Here is an 18,129-nt window from a genome sequence, read left to right as displayed (position 1 = left end):
GTATTTTCTGGTCAGCGTTGTGTTGGCTCTTTGTGTCTCCCAGGGAGCCAGTCAGTGAGTGAGCATATGTGTATTACTATAACTGTTCATTGTCACTTCTCAGTCTTATTGATCATTCTTGGTGTATTATTCAAGAACAGTTGTGAAACAGTTAATTACATTTTAACCGTTAATCAGGTAAATTCAATTTGGGCACCATGCAGGAAGCAGAAGTCCCCATGGCCCATTGTGTGATGATGGTGTTATATGCCCACAGACAAGCTTTCAATCTGTATCTCTGATACTGTGGTTCTTTTATTGCTCTTTGTCGCCAGGTTTTATAGTCTAAGTATATGTATTAGTAATGGATAGCTTGTTTCAGCCACGATACGGCTGAAATACGAGGTGACTATGAATAATGACTTAAACAATCCTGCTTGTCATGACTCAGTATGGTTTTAACGGGACAATTTATGATGTATTTGCACTCCGTACAATCTATTCAATAACATATATTTAAGGGTGACTATAGACCTTCGGCCTTACAATGAAACCGCCAAGGTGATGTTTGCGTCCGCTGACCTTGACAAAGACTTGACTTTCACCATCGGCGAACTGCAGTATTCGTACGATGCCTACGACGCTGATAGTAAGTAGATGTTCCTCTATTGAGTGAGTGAGTGAGTATAGTTTTACGCCGCACTCAGCAATATTCCAGCTATATGGCGGCGGTCTGTAAATAATCGAGTCTGGGCCAGACAATCCAGTGATCATCAGCTTGAGCATCGATCTACGCAATTGGGATACGATGACATGCGTCAACCAAGTCTGCGAGTCTGACCACCCAATCCCGTTAGTCGCCTCTTACGACATGCATGGGATACTGAAGATCAATTCTAACCCGGATCTTCATGGGTCTCCCTCTACTGAGTGAGTGAGTGAGTCAGTCAGTCGGTTTTAACGCCGATTTGAACATTATTCAAGTAATAACACGGCATTTAAGTTTCATTTTGTAATAATTTGTCCTTTCTGTAGAAAATTGAGATGTATGTCTATTAAGAAATATTATGTTAAACGATCAGTTTTCAATTGGTTGAGTTATTTGATATTGATTGTCAGAGAAAATTAGCAAAATATGTCTGTGAATCTTTAAAAGTAGGAAACAACAATTGAGTCAAATATTTAGAATCATTCCTGTTCTGGATACTGTCCTGTACAAATAACACTATACTGTATTTATAATTATATCCATTAAGCCCAACATCATATGTATTTGGCCAGAGGTCAAATATGACTTGAGTCAAGTTAAAGTCTGTATGTCAGTCTGTCTGTGGAAAGCTTTGAGTGATTCAGGTCTCGGGCGTTTAGCACGTTTGTTTGTTTGCTTGTTGTTTAACGTCAGTTGGCTCAGGAAGTCCGTTGGTATATTTCATGTTTAAAGCCTAACTCTGCCACATGACAACTCTAAGACGTCGGCTAAGTACCATCCGACCACCATTCACGTCATCACGTGTACTGTTATGACTTATATAGTATGACCAGAAATTATTGAGAATTTTAGGAATATGTTTAATTGGATTTCTAGTATAAACAACCCTGGCCAGCTATCAAGTGCTTGGTTTCACCCAAGAGAGACAACTCCGTTAATCCTTTTTCATTAGTTTGTGCAGAGTTATCCCCTGTATATGAGGTTTTTGTTGTCTCGAAATGTCTGGTATATATACTGTATATTATCTATTTGCTTTCTCCCAATGTTTTGTATCACATTTATAATTATATAATATTTATATATTTATTTATGTGGGTATCCATTCATAATCCTATGCTGTCAAAGTAGCAGGTGAGTTTCATGCTGATATTTTTACTCCCAAGTCATCAAACAACCTGATCATGGCGTTAAATCCAAGGTTGTCACTGATCATGCCTCGCTGATTTTCAACACAGTTCTTCAACAGCGTTAAATGTGTACTCATGTCTCTCTTCCTGTACCCGTAAGATCCGGGTTAGAATTGGTCTTCAGTAACCCATGCTTGTCTTAAGAGGCGACTAACGGGATCGGGTGGTCAGGCTCGCTGATTTGGTTGACACATATCATCGTATCAGAATAGATCGATGCTCATGCTGTCTATCATGATGTCTATCACTAGATTGTCTGGTCCAGACTCAAATCAACAAATCAACAGTCGATCAAATTCATCTTCAATCTCAACCCTATACGATGCTCATGATGTTGATCACTGGGTTGCCTGGTCCAGACGTCATTATTTACAGACATCCGACATATAGTTGGAATATTGCTCAGTGCGGCGTAAAACTAATCTCTCTCACTCTTCCTGGGAGTTACACGTTGGTAAAACTGTTAGCGGCGTCAGGTGTAGGTCACTGACTCCGTCCTATGTTTCAGATGATGGTGTTGTGTCGAGGACGGAGTACACCACATTCACAGCTCACCTTAATCCGGAAATGTTCGCCTTGACGCATGCGCTCTACGATATTTATGATTCAGACAAGGATGATGTACTTACCCTCTATGATTTCAATGCCTTGTACAAACTGATGGACACCAACGGTAACTATTAAATATTTCAATAATTTACCCCTTGCACTTAGTTTTAAACTAAAAATAAATTTAAAACTAGCTAAACAAAGATTTAATGAATGTTAAACGATTATTTATTAAAAGCATTGCTGTATTTATTTCTCACTGTGTGGCCTTCTCGTCAAAGCAACAGAGTTACCTTGTTGAAAGAAGATGAACAGAAACGGTAACTATCAAATATTTCCGATAATATCCCTCTTGCTCTTTTGATTTCGGAATTAAGTTTAAAAGGCGGTTAAGGAAGATTTAACTAATTCAAAATTAAAATTTGATAAAAGCATTGTGTGTCCTTATCGTCAAAGCACCGCACAGTGCACGTGGCGTCCCTTGCGTGCAAGGATCGTGTGGCCATTGTATGGAAACCATACCCGTATTCATGGGTTTCGCCACATTCGTCACCACTGGGCCCTTTCCGTAACCTCCAAGAAGACTCGTCCCCCTATCGATGAATGTTATGTGCGAAAATACAACAAACTAATCAGAATGCGCTAATCAGAAAAACTAATCATTGTTAGGAAATGTAGGTACGAGTTTCAAAACAATATATGTATCTATAACTAAATCAACTTTAATCTTAAACACTTGCACCGTGCTTACATTTCACTTCACTGGGGCTATGCTTGTCGGACGTTCCTAAGGGTCCTTCATACTTTTTTTCAGCGTATTCATTTTGAATTTCACCAGGTTTATTGCAGCAGGGTTATGTACATGCACGTTATGACATCTAGTACACTAAATAATGTTTTGACTCTGTAGGTATTCTCAGGTTTGAGATTATTTTAAACTTATTTTGAGCATATATTTCGGGACTTATAAAATACAATATTATTTAATTGCATATTCATGAATAAAAATCATATTAGCAATTGTTAAAACGTATTCTGAAGTATACATTTAGAATATAAGAACAGCTGGTAATAATTATGTTAAACATGTTTTCAATAAATCATCATCATCATTATCAAAATTATTGTTTAAAACAGGTTAATATCTTTTTAGATTGTCTGATATAATTAAACAGAAATAGAGTTGTCGTTTTTGTTTGAAGTAGATCCAATGGTTATACGCCAAAATGATACTATACTTCCAGAGTGGGCTTCGGTATTCGTCTTGTCCCGGAATAACACAACTGGGTGACGAATGGTTTCGCCAAAGACATGTATCTCGTGGCTTCCTCCATATTTGGCTGAAACGCTCTCGTATAAATAAATCATGCTGAAGTCAGCATGGAAGACAGCTCACTTGGTGATGCACAATATCACCAAGTCCAATTCCCATTACCAAATTTTGTATCTTATTGCGTTCTGATTTGTTATGTACAGCATAGTTATGTAACCCTCGCCATTCCTTATGTTGAAATACAATGATTTAACAAGTGTATAAAATGTCTCTGACAGTAATAGTGAATGCCAACGAACAAAGTGTTCTCTTGTTGCAGAAAATGGGCGTGTGAGCGAGAAAGAATATATACATTGGTGGACAGTGGTAAGTTGAAGTTCAGGAAGTACTGTTTAAATAATCAACCCCCGAAACAATTGTAAAATGGGTTATATTTGTGACTTCACATTTTCAGTAAAGCGCAGACCTTGTCCCTCTTTGAAGGGCTGAGTCCCATCCAGGATTCGAACCCACAACCCAAGAGCAAGGCACATAATAGCCAGGGTCCTGATTCACAATGCGTCCGTACGACATTCGTAAGTTTATGATAAAATATGGTCGTAACTTTATGAACGCTTTGTGGATCGGGGTCCAGGGAACCAAATCAGCGACGTAACCCACTCAGCCACCGCGACTTCTACAGAAATAGAAGTGTGACACATGTTAATGTACACATGTTACAGTCTCCTCTGCGAGAACACGAACACTGAATGTGAGTCTCTTAAGGGCAGTACAGCTGAGTTTAACAGTAGGTTTGGCACTATGCGTTACTTGCCAATGAATTATCAGCGTTTCCCCACTGTCACGGTAGTTGTCATTTATGTCAGTACTGCTAATCTGCCGATTTTCTCAAGCGGTGTTAAATTAATTAGCGATGTCACGATGATGTAGATAACATTTATCAGAGTGAACGAGTGAATGGTGTTTGACTCCACAGCAGTCTCATTCCAACTTACTATTCATGGTCGCCCGTAAAGTTGATTTCTGGAAGAGTAAGAAGCGATCTTCCTAATCGCCGTACGACTCACCAAGCCAGACAAACCGATCCTACGTTTAGTGGGTTGCTATACTGCAATAAAAGGCATGATACAATTGACAATTTACCGTCATTAATATATACTGTAATTCGATGATTTTGTAATTTTCAGACACTGGAAGCCCTGGATCATCTTCACCATCCATGATGATGAAATTCCATTTGTGAGCAAGTGTATATCTCCATGAAGATAAACAAGTGTATATACACTTGTTTACAAATTTTGTAAACAAGTGTATATCTCCATGAAGATAAACAAGTGTACATCTCCATGAAGATAAACAAGTGTATATCTCCATGAAGATGCTGTTTCGACATTTAACTAACAATTGAACGTGTTACCCTCTATATTCCGTGTTGTCATCTGTGATAGTATTTTCTTGCACATCTGTGGACGAGTAAGCCATGCGAGATAACTGTGTTAATCATATGAGTGAGATCGAATTCCAGGTTAGCGATTGGCTACTCCATGGTGATGACCTGAGGTCAGATTAGAACGGACTACTTCGTGACTTCTTTGAGTGACATTTTAGAAGCTGGGAAGTGCAATACAGACAAACGTTATGGATAACAACTTAAGGGTTTCTTGACAACGCTACAAGAACCTGTACAGAAACACTCACGAATTGCAGAAGTTGTTACCCATAAAGTTTGTTTGTATTTCCCTGACTTCAGTGTATTGATAAGAGAGTCATTCTTCGAAGTCATTTCTTCTATACTTTAACTGTTTAGTCTGAGAGTGTGTATATATGTTGTTGGGTAAGGTATCTAGTTTTCATTATCACGTTCGTCACAGAATGAAAGAAACGTTTGTGTAGAAGATCCAACTAGGTAAGCAGTTGACCGGATGAAGTCACCAATGACCGTTGTGTTTTGTATTAATGCGCCACTATGATCATGGGAACACACACAAACAATAGGGTTTCGCTCGTTTGATACGTTTTGAAAAAAACCTTCGTGAGGAGAATGGTATCAGACAAATAGAAATGTAGTAATATCAATGAAATTCATCTGAATGTATGTTCGTACATCGACCGGACACTGTGTGAGGAAAGATCCCGGTAACACTGATTCCCGGGCCATGGGGAATCACTGTACATTTTTTCATCAAGGATTTGAGGTGGTTAAACTATATGATTGTAGATTGAAGCCGTGCAAATAACACCATGTTTACCGAATCTGAATATTGGGAATTATGAAGCTCGGATTATTTAGATATGATTTAGTATTGCGGTTAAAAGAGACACGCATATACAAGAAATGCACTCAAGGATTTGGTTTCATACAGTATGCCATATCTGTTTGATGTTATTTCCAAGTTGGAACAATACGTTAACCAGAAATCTGTCTGTATCTGTCAAAATCAGTCCCGATTCTCAGTCTAAATATAGCAACAAACACACCACTGTCCTCTACTGAACCATAACAGAAGCAATGTAATAAATTGCAACACGGTTCTATAAGCAATAACACTTGAAAGAAACCGGGAACAAAATACGGGAACACTTGTACTTTCATGTGGTCCCTTATTTGTTTCCCTCAGTATATATTTGCCTGATATGGCAGAAGATATGATGAAAACCGAGAGGTAGTATATGGAACCCTTGAAGGAACACTGTCGCCCTTACAAAAGCAATTGAGAAGTGTCAGAATTAACAAACGTGCGACAACGCGTCATAGTGTCCATTTGGCGCATACTCGCATTGTCGCGCTTTAAATAGTATTTGTTATTTCTACCAGTGGGCGAAAACGCGACAGTGTCCTTTTTAGGATTCCGTAGGAGTACGTCCATGTCACTAATGTCAAACAGCTGTGTTTCTATTTTCACCCTGACCTGTAAGATAAGACTAGACATGTTGCCGCCTTATCACATGGTCACGTTGACAGAATTGATTGTCGAGGTACAAGTATGGTTTTCCTAACGTCGTGCGACAGCAGACATCTGGACAAGTAAAGCAAGTTGAAAGATGACTGAGTGAACTGAAAATTCGTCACGATAAGAAAACATACATAGCTTCAATCATACCAACTACACAATCACTAATCTCTGCATCTGACACCATCACCCTAATATGTAATGAAAGGAATGCTTCGAGTACGACTGGATAACTCATTTTCGATTTTTCTTATGGAAAGGAACTATAATCGTAACAGAATGACATTTATATTTTCATGTTCATTTCAATATTTTCTTTGTTGTGTAAACTTTGGAAATGTAAATAAAATCATTTACATAAATGAACTATCCTTTTGCTGCAATATTGTATGTGCAGATACTGAGATAGAGTATGTGGGCGTATATTACCACTGCACTCATGAAGAAAATGTTCATGGTTGTACTGACACACCAAGAAGGATGTTGCATAACATGAAGTATTAGTATTTCCTCAATACTGAAAAGGTCCCAAGGGACTTTGTCAAATTATGTATCTTTATACATGCATGCATACATACATACATACATACATACATACATACATACATACATACATACATACATACATACATACATACATACATACATACATACATACATACATACATACATACATACATACATACACACACACACACACACATACATACATACATACATACATACATACATACATACATACACATACATACATACATACATACATACATACATACATACATACATACATACATACATACATACATACATACATACATACATACATACATACATACATACACATACATACATACATACATACATACACACATACATACATACATACATACATACATACATACATACATACATACATACATACACATACATACATACATACATATACATACATACATACATACATACATACACATACATACATACACACACATACATACATACATACATACATACATACATACATACATACATACATACATACATACATACATACATACATACATACATACATACATACATACATACATACATACATACATACATACATACAATATGTATCTCTATACATCTAAGGCCCTTAGTGTTATGAAGGCAACCCATTCCTTTTCCTATTGGAATCTATCATAAATTGCAAATATGTTTAACAACTTGCTTGTTTTTGAAATATGGTGTAATACATTGTATATACTATTGTATTGCTGAAATGTGCATAGTAAAGAAATTCCTTTCAAATGAAACTTCGCATAACGATCTTATATATATCTGCAAACTTGATCCCGTCACTGTGTGGCTGAATTAAATCCTATGCGAGATTAACTTGTAATAATAGTCCGCGTATATGGCGCTCATATCCAGGCACGTTGCCTGCTCACGGTGCTACGTACATTAGCTATCCCCGGTCATAGGACACCATACTAGTCGCCATGAAAAGCTTTTATTCACTGAGTACTCATGCCTTATGTATATTATGATCTTTCATGAAAGAACGTCATTTTTAAACAGACGAGGCACGATGCATAAGGAATTATAGAGTTATTCAATCCATTGATAGTAAGTTTGTATGTTTCGATATGTTATGAAACCTTTTAAAAACCTTACTTCAATTGTAAGCCACATAAATATAACACACACACATAGGGAAAAACATCGAACAGGAAAACGACCGCTAATGCATGTAGTGCATATTGTTCTCAGTTGGCTCGTGCGAGGAGGTCATCATTTGGAGCTCATTTTCAGATAACCCATGCTTGTCGTAAGAGGCGACTAACGGGATCGGGTGGTTAGACTCGCTGACTTGGTTGACACATGTCATCGGTTCCCAATTGCGCAGATCGATGCTCATGCTGTTGATCACTGATTGTCTGGTCCAGACTCGATTATTTACTGACCGCCGCCATATAGCTGGAATATTGCAGAGTATGGCGTAAAACTAAACTCACTCACCCAGATAGATATTATCCAGTGACAAGGATACCATCTGAGGGTGACACTCATTCACTCATTTTCAGGATTAACTGGATTTAGGAGATACATTTTAATGAAAATATGCATATCCAAGTCTCAGAATTGAGAACATGTAACCATAATTTACTGCAGACCGGATGTTGAAGTTTTGTACAGAAGAGAGATCATGTGTTATGATCTGGGCAGCATTCCAGACGAATTACATTATCTGTTTAAAGTGAGTGAGTGAATCGGAGTTTTGAAAATGGCGACTGCTGATGACAAACGCTTCAAGGTGGAGTGGACATGGCGACAGAGCGCAAGGTAGTTGCGTCACTGATACAAAACTGGGTTTCGTGTCGAAATCAAGCTGCTTTCTTGTGATAACAGATAGCCATAACTTTGTGTGCAAACATTCTCATGCACTCTTCCAACAGTGTTTTGATGTAAGTCGGGGTTAACCTTTACAGTATCTTCAATTTCCACATGATAATGCTAGTCCACACATAATAAAAATCTTTTAGGAATGGAAACATTCCTGTTCTGATTTATACAGCTATACCTCCAGAATTCAATCCCACTGACAATTTGTTGGACCTTCTGGCACGACCTGGAGCTTCCTTGGTATTATTGCGTCACAGACTGACCGATTAAACCGTGTAGCAAATGACCCAGATTCCCCATCAAAATGTCCCATCGATGATAATTGTCCAATCAGTGGCTTTAAAACATAACAACAAACCTCTGAACTGACGAGAAAATGGTCACAGAACCTCGTTGCAATTACTTGAACAGAGCTGTCATCTGATGATAAGCTGCCCAATGTCCCAGAAATATGTAATGTCTTTCATTGTCTCACCGAAACATATCCATGTATGCAGAATTGTTGCTTTTGAAATCTGGTTTAGAATTCTGTATTTCAGTAATGGAGTTATCAAAGCATTATGACATTAACCATACTAAGTCTAGGTGCACATCTTCTACACAAGGTAAGGTCGTGCATATGAAATTAAAATTTAAAAAAGACAAGGTTTGGAACCTAATCTAAAGATTGTTCCGTCTAGGTCAAGATATATAGTTTGGACGGCATTGTGTTATATCAGACTACGACAAATATCGGAAAAGCTAGGTAAGTACTGAAATTACATAAGACAGACACTATACTTCAGATTAATGTGTTTTTAGATTATTAATTCTTAAAGGGACTTCTCCTATCAAGGTCCATATTTCACACAAATAAACATCCCAATTTTATTCAGGGAGAATTTTCAAATTTGACACCCCTTTCCAGTCGAGTATGTGACGTTGTATTCGCGTTTTTGGTTTCTTTGTAGACTTTCTACATCGATATGTACGCCTTGGTTGTTTTCCTTCTACTTGGAGTCTCTCTATCTCTTGCCGAGTAAGTAAAAACAACAATGAACATTGTCATGTCCTACTTACAAACAATTGTTGTGATCATAACCAGTGTATGAAATAAGCCAAAAACCCAGCCAGACATCAGGGCTGGTAACTTCAAAACGTTAGCTGTAACTTTAGACCGTCCGTCAGAAATCCAGCCCGTCTCGGGCTGTCGGGCAGACCTTATTTCATACACTGTTATAAATGATGGCCAAAATCGAAGCTGATTTTGGGCGTAAGTTACATACGAGCTAGCATTTACTCAAAATTTACAAGTGCATGTTCAAGAAGCCACATTTGACGATGTGTGTTTAAAATATATATTTGTTTTCTCTCAACTGGTCTGTTTGTAAATGTTTTCGAGAAAACCTAAGTGGTTCTTGTGGATCCTTCTAACAAGACCATAGGAGATACTGTTAAGTAAATAAACAGTAAATTCTGTTTGTAAACAATTGTTCATACAACACTCTTTTGGTCTACTAGTTCTTACAATTCCACGACAATGGCAATTTATTTCGGTATAGCGGCCACTTACCTGAGATATTCGCTGTACAGCGCAAATCCGATGAATTCAATAAAATGCCCTTACGACTGTGATATTGAGTTGGACATGTTGCAAATGCGTTGTGAGGTCGAAGCCAATTTCATACGTATAAAATGCCAAACGGGTTAGATACGTCACACAAAATGTGTTCCATGTAGGTTTAAGGTTAATCTTGTAAACCGATTTACTAGATTTCATTTAAGGAGATAAACATCGTGTGTTGGCCAATTTCCTGGTGGTATTGAGTTAGTGAAGCCCGGGAATTCATTTGGAACCGACGGCATTAGCCAGCACATGATATTGGCCAACACATGATGTTTATCGACATTGTAAACACAAACGTAAACCAAAATGCCCACACACGTTTTTATGTCTGCATTCATTGACATGAGTACGGGTACAGCAGTGAAATGTCATCAGTCGGCCGTGTCGGCTGTCTCCCATGGTAGCATCTGGAATAAGCTGGGCCCAGTCTCGCATATCGCAACATACGAGCCGGTACAGGCCAAAGACACGATGGCTGACAATGTTATGTCATTTTCCATTGGTTGCTATTTTTAGACGGCCGCGCTGTCCTTTTTCGGAAGACGTCAAAAACACATTTTGTATCGTTTTCAAAAATCGGCCATGCAGGCGCTTGAAAGACCTTTGAAAATATAAATTGTTCTTATTTTTTGGAAACTTCTTTTTCAAAATTCTTACTTTCTGTTATTGTACATATTTGATATCAATATTCACGAGAAATAATAGTAAACGTAAATATTCGCTTTTTTTGCGTGAAAGGATTGTCGCTTTTCAAATACATACCCTAATTCCATATGCGACAAAGATTTTTACTAAAAGCTTGTCAGACAACTGTGAGCGAATAAAATCATATCTGATGTATGAACAAGACAAATATGCAGGTAATTTATACATGTGGACATCGGTCGAGCCACGCATACAAATTAAATCTCGTATTGCAAATATTCCAAACATTCCTCGCGGATGACGTTAGAAAGTTATACATGTGTTAGAGTTGGTACGTGTGCCAACAGGCCCAACACTGGCACAAAATCAGTAGTAAGTCGAAAAATGAATTTATAATATTTTGTGGGGATATATAAGTATTGAATTATTCACTTAGAAAATGCTGAATGTGTCCTGAAGACACTTTAGTACAGCAACAAGAAAACTTTTGAGGCGATGCATCAACACCGCGGCAAACTCTTTGTTCATCAATTTTCACCAAATATTAAATCAACATGGGTAGGCTTTTTAAGCAATATGGTCTTGTCATCATTACAAAATGGTTATATGAAATTGAGCAATATAGATAAGGTGTGAAAACGAAGGCGGAGCAAACTCTACTTGTTTAAAATGTAAACAAATCATCACAATTCAGATCTTACACTGTGTAGTTTATAGATGTATGAACGTTTGATAATTAGTTGGTTTGAACATACTTTTAATAGGAAATTGACAATGTTATTGTTGTATACAAAATCTCGTACCTTTAGACAAGTGTCAGCAGATCTAAATGTATTCTACATCTGAACATAATGTTATAGTCGGAGGACCGTAGATCTAATGCAACGTTCACTTTTCAGATCCTATGAAACTGCGTCACAAAATACTTCCGCATCCAGTGGTTTTATTTTCAGTAATTTCTTTACATTTGAAAATATGGCTAGTACTCTATTAATAATGATGCAAAATTAGACAAAATACATCTACACTAACATGAGAATATGGGAACCTAAGAACTAAATTACATATCAGATAGGGCCATCCAAATCGCTATTACGTGCTTTCTCATGTAGTGCTTTGTCATCTTTTCTTATGAATTGTGCAACTACCAAAACATATCCGCTCACATTGTGGAACTTTGTATTAGTATAGCTTGGTTCATGGTGAGACAAACCATAACGAAAATATAGCGTCCATATCGACAACAAATTCTCTCCAAGTATTCTGAGTTACATTGACCTAGTGTTAAGCATGTCGGAGTTATGACCCCTTATCTTTATACGTGTATGGCCTCTCTGTCGTCGTTTGACGTCATAGAACCAAATCCCTTTTCGACATTTCTTGCGAGTCATTTTTAAGATTGAGCGTAAAACGTTATGCATAAGCACATAAACCCATTTCATATATACCTATGTCGTTCAGATATCAGGCTGTATTTTCTTCGCTCACACTTTCCGTAACGATGCCAAATTAAAAATTCGTAGCACAGTGCTTTCATCAATACACAATCAAAAGCGGAAAAATTTACTGCTTTTTAACGCATAACAAAACTTTGGACAACATTTAACAGTGTCTATTTCTCAAACCGCCGAGGTAGGTGCACTTATATTTATACCAACGGATAGGAAACTTAATATTCTACATTTCTATGTAATTTTATAGCCATACGCAGATCCAGGACCACATAAGCGCAATTCTCGCACAACGTTCACTTTTCAAGTCTTATGATTCCCAGATCTTTCATCGCGACGGAATCCAGATTGACCAATCCGGATGTGACGTCAAATAAACGAGCAGAGCGTTTTAAATGGCAGCCTATACCGGCTCCTAGTTTTGTCGAACGTTAGCGCGCGCAAAGGGAGCCGGGAACCAGCTTAGCATCTGGAACTGCTCATCTGTGACGTCATTCCGACTTTACGTCACAATATGATTTGAATGACGTCACAACTGCTGACGACGGAACAATACAATGGCGTTTTCGATGTTTGTATGTATTTTAAAATACGCAGCAAATGGTCTTGCAATTTCCGGGAATCGAATACCATTCGATCATGCTTTTCAACCAATCAGATTAAAGAATACAGTGACTTTTGGTTTACAATGTAACTTTGACATTTAGAAATCGACCAATAAAACGTCTGAAATATGGCACACACTTATAATTTATACCACAAGATAGGACATTAACTTTCCATTTCGATGACTACATACGTGACTACAATACGTTCTTTCGTTGCAGTGTTAACTTACGGCCGTATAATGTAACAGCACAAAACCTCTTCGACAACAACGATCTTGATAAGGACAAAGAATTCTCCTTGGCGGAACTCAAGTTTTCATTCCAGGGCTACGACTCTGACTGTATGTATACAACAGAAACCCTTCTGACATATGGCGACAATGTCGTGATAGGTCGATCCCTAGAAACCGGTGATTGTCGTAAAAGGCGATCATCGTTCCACCTGGGTGTAACCCGTGAAGGTCCAGGTTAGAATTGATCTTCAGTAACCAATGCTTGTACTAAGAGGCGACTAACGAGATCGGGTGGTCACATGTCATGGTATCCCAATTCCGCGTATTGATGTTCATGCTGTTTATCCCTGGAGTGTCTGGTCCAAGCTCGATTATTTACAGACCGCCGCCATATAGCTGGAATATTGCTGAGCGCGGCGTAAAACTAAACTCACTCACTCACTCCACCTGGGTGTAGACTGATGCTCATGACGTCAGTCATCGGACGTCACACAGCTGGAATATTGCTGCATGTTGCGTTAACCAACAAATATTTACAAGTTTACGTCATGTGGGCTGCATTTTAGCCAGAAATTGTTGTACATTGATATTTCCTAAAGACCCGTCATCTAAGGGCACGGAAAACCTACCATAGATTTCAACTTTCAACGTGAGTGAAATAATAAGATCGGGTAACGAAAGTCCGACTGCTGAGTCCTAGCAACCAGGGATACTCTACAACCTTATATAGTCTCCCTGTAGCAACCAAAGATAGGCTACGTTATTGAGGACAACTGGGACTTTGGGTACCTCAACTATCAGTATGGTACATCTGCAAGATTTACACCATCACCTTTGTCGTTTGGGATGTATTGACATGACAAGCTTACAATATATGTAAGTAATTGTTTTATTAAACGTTCTCATAAACCAAAAAACTAGGTCACTGTTAAAGTACTGGTAATTACATATTTCTACTGAGAGATTACATTCTTACTATGTGCAGCTGTACATATTGAAATATATGCTTAGAATTAACAAAAGGACAACAATTTTTATTTCCATGCGATCGAGAAAATAAGGTGGATTGTGTCTCAGTTTAAAGGCTCTATTTCACACCACACTTCTCTAAAAATAAATAAAGCATTTCTCTCAATAATACTAACTATCAACCCTCATTGAAGCTGCCATATCATTTATTCCAAATAAAATTACGTATTTAGATTACAATATTAATTAAATAAGTTCGAATGAATTAATGCAACGTTGCATTAAATCGACTCTCGCGCCCTCTACCGGCTGAACATTATTTTAAACGAACCCCATAGAGTAATGTCCCTTGGAGCGATCTGTACAAATATCCTATAACTTTTGGAGACAGGACTCAGTCCAAGGCAAAAACATACGAACAACTTGTGATTGAGTGAGTGAGTTAGTTTAGTTTTACGCCGCACTCAGCAATATTCCAGCTATATGACGGCGGTCTGTAAATAATCGGATCTGCACCAAACAATCCAGGGATCAACAGCATGAACATCGATCTACGCAACTGGAATACGATGACATTTGTCTACCCAGTTAGCGAGCTTGATCACCCGATCCCGTTAGTCGCCTCTTAGTACAAGCATGGGTTACTGAAGATCAATTCTAACCCTGATCTTCACAGGTAGTTGTGATTGAAACCAGTTCGGCAAACACCGACAACACCGCATGCGACAATTTTCGATGCACGGAGCAATTGTTTACATTCCATATATCGCAAGTGTTTTCTGTTTGGAAGCTGTTCCCCTCGAAGTTTCAATTATCGCTTTTCAGACAAGTCGTAAGGGATAATAAGTCTTTTATTGCATCAATAGGAAGCTAAAGCGAGTGCATATGTCCTCTATATAATATTGGCCAAAATATTGAAATGTCGAAAATGTGTGAAATTGTGCCTTTAAACGCAAAAGACACAAAACGTGATCTTTTTTGTCGAAATCCTCCAGTTACCTCCCTTCGTATTTTCAGTCGACGGAGTTGTCTCCCGTGAGGAGTACACCACGTACACCACTCATCAGAATCCGGCCTTGTTTATTCTGACGCATGCGCTGTACGACATCTATGACAGCGACAAGGACGGAGTTCTAACGGAATATGACTACGACCAGCTTTACAAGTTATGGGATGCCAACGGTACTTACTCCTGCTTTGAATTGATCTTATCTTGTGTGGATACAATACGGGACGGCACTAGTCATATTAGTGATTCCTGTTCCCGGTTATATGTACCCAACCACAATGTATTCCAAGATTCCTTAGAATCAAATCATGAATAATGATTGCCGCCTTTTATCATATTACCTTCGTTGATCCAGTGCACAATAATTAGTGTGTTGATTTGTTATTTAATGCCGCACTCAGCAATATTCTTGCTATAAGTCGGCGCTCTGCAGACAATCCAGTGATAAAGAGCATGAACATCGATTTTTTCAGTTGGAATACGATGACATGTGTCAACCAAGTCAGCGAGCCCGACCACCCGATTCCTTTAGTCGCCAAACATTTCTAACACGAATCGTTAGTTCAACATATATCACGCCGTTGTGATCTATACACCGGACCTTTTCACCCACTGAGCTTCGTTTCGTTTCCTTTCACTATCATACCACACTATTTATTTCGTTCATTACCTTCAAATAAACAGTCGATCACATTCCTCTTCAATCTCAACCCTATATGCGTAGAATCGATGCTCATGATGTTGATCACTGGGTTGCCTGGTCCAGACATGAATATTTACAGACAGCCGTCATATAGCTGGAATATTGTCAAGTGCAGCGTTAAACAACAAACAAACAATCTGATTACACTGGCGTCCTATTATCATACTTACTAGACGACTAATTTCAACGAATGGTCGGCTCCGCCACTTGGTTAACTTACATAATTAATGATCATATCAATCACCGGTTTGTGTGGTTTAGAGATTATTTATAGCCGTTTTATGAATAGAATATTGGCCAATATGGGATTAAACAACAGATGCCCACAACCTTAAAAATTGCTTGAATATAACTTTGTTGTATGTTTCAGAAAATAACGTTGTAAGCGAGCCTGAGTTTGTACATTGGTGGACGGTGGTAAGTGTTATGTTTCTACACTAGAAATATCCACACAGTAGTGTCATGCATGTAGCAATTACTCACAGCGTGTGAAACCGTTGAATAGATTCAGTTGAGTGAGTGAGTAATTTTAAACCGCTTTCATTAGTACACAATTTTATCACTGCGTGACTGCTTTATGTAGGAGGAAATCCAGAAGTGGTGCGATATCAGACAGTGTCGCGGAAACCCTGGAGCTTGGGCATACTACTGATAAACCTAGACACAGAAACAGGGAAACCATGAATTGATAAGTTTCTGGCATACCAAAGGGACGCAACTCTGCACGGGCGATTGCGACGCCCCAGACACTTGCGCCACCTTTGTCGCCTGGGTCCAAATATGAATTATTTGATTTTTATATTATTTTATATATTTGATATCTTTGTTTCAGACGCTGGAGTCCTTGGACCACCTCCACCACCCCGATGCCACATTTCCCCCCTCCAGAGTTCACAAATAGGCCTGTACTGTTGATGTTGATCAAGACAATAAAAACGCCACCACAAAAATATTCAATGTTCATAGATCTCGCTTGACAACTTCAGTGTTTTCAGTTTGGATGTTTCGATAACATGAATGTTAATTTCAAGAGAGCTTGAGGTTTCGTATGCATAAACCAGTAAAATTGGAGTTGAGAATTCAAGCCTCGTTTTTCCGCCTGAACCATGTTTCAACTCTTCAATCTAGTGACAGCAACAAGTTAATTAGCATAAATGTATGATGTAAAAAGCTTCCAAATTGCGAAAAAGGTTCATGTAAATATATACTGGCTAATGGATTACGGGCAAATTCAAAGCAATCAAATTATAGATTCGAAAATGGCGTGGCACAACTAACCTTCACGGCGAGTTGAAGTGAAAGTGTGATGGTTTGAGCATCACCTTGGAACTGTTTTAATACACATCGCGAGTGTCTCAGCGTGACATGGGCGCACAGTGCAAGTGGTTGCAGGCAATCTGTCACCATAAGAGGAATGGTGTTGGTCCTAATCAGGACGAACCTCTGAACCGGGTAAATATCAATGTCCAATCAGCTTACCAATGACTTACGGCAGTCACACCTCAGTATAATATTGTATGTAGCAGTGCTCAGGTGTCTGATTGTTGGGACAGTAATCAAAGAGATTACCAAAGTACTGTACGGACTACACCGATCTGTATAAAATCTCCCGGAACGTAAACATTCATGTCACATGACCGGAAAGTCCACCTCGTTGTTAACCCTCCAAGTATGTAATGTGATTTGCACACCTTGTGGCTACTGACTTGTGAAAATATTAAAATGGACAAATAGAATATACAATAAGAAAATCCAAAATTACAAAAACAACCAAAAAAGAAAAAAAAAGAAAAAAGAAAACAAACCCAACAAACATCTAAGCACAAACAAAAGAAAGCAACAAATACCCAACCAAAACAACCAAAGAAA

General features: G+C 38.4%; 2 protein-coding genes across 2 annotated transcripts; both read left to right on the top strand.

Annotated features, from left to right (window-relative positions):
* On the top strand, window positions 1-5,119 carry LOC124290031. Its single transcript, XM_046726713.1, has 5 exons — window positions 1-54; window positions 501-628; window positions 2,384-2,548; window positions 4,017-4,063; window positions 4,885-5,119. The coding sequence occupies exons 2-5, from the start codon at window positions 544-546 to the stop codon at window positions 4,918-4,920; spliced, it is 333 nt and encodes a 110-aa protein (XP_046582669.1). The 5' UTR covers window positions 1-54; window positions 501-543; the 3' UTR covers window positions 4,921-5,119.
* A 4,571-nt stretch (window positions 5,120-9,690) lies between these two features.
* On the top strand, window positions 9,691-17,212 carry LOC124290063. The gene is made up of 6 exons (XM_046726752.1): window positions 9,691-9,781; window positions 9,987-10,054; window positions 13,566-13,687; window positions 15,566-15,730; window positions 16,631-16,677; window positions 17,093-17,212. The coding sequence occupies exons 2-6, from the start codon at window positions 10,002-10,004 to the stop codon at window positions 17,159-17,161; spliced, it is 456 nt and encodes a 151-aa protein (XP_046582708.1). The 5' UTR covers window positions 9,691-9,781; window positions 9,987-10,001; the 3' UTR covers window positions 17,162-17,212.
* Window positions 17,213-18,129: the final 917 nt, after the last annotated feature.

The sequence above is a fragment of the Haliotis rubra genome, unplaced genomic scaffold, assembly GCF_003918875.1.
Source record: "Haliotis rubra isolate DU_JTF1 unplaced genomic scaffold, ASM391887v1 Scf455, whole genome shotgun sequence".
In the NCBI taxonomy this organism is placed as follows: Eukaryota; Metazoa; Mollusca; class Gastropoda; order Lepetellida; family Haliotidae; genus Haliotis; species Haliotis rubra.
This window is presented reverse-complemented; position numbering and strand designations above follow the sequence as displayed.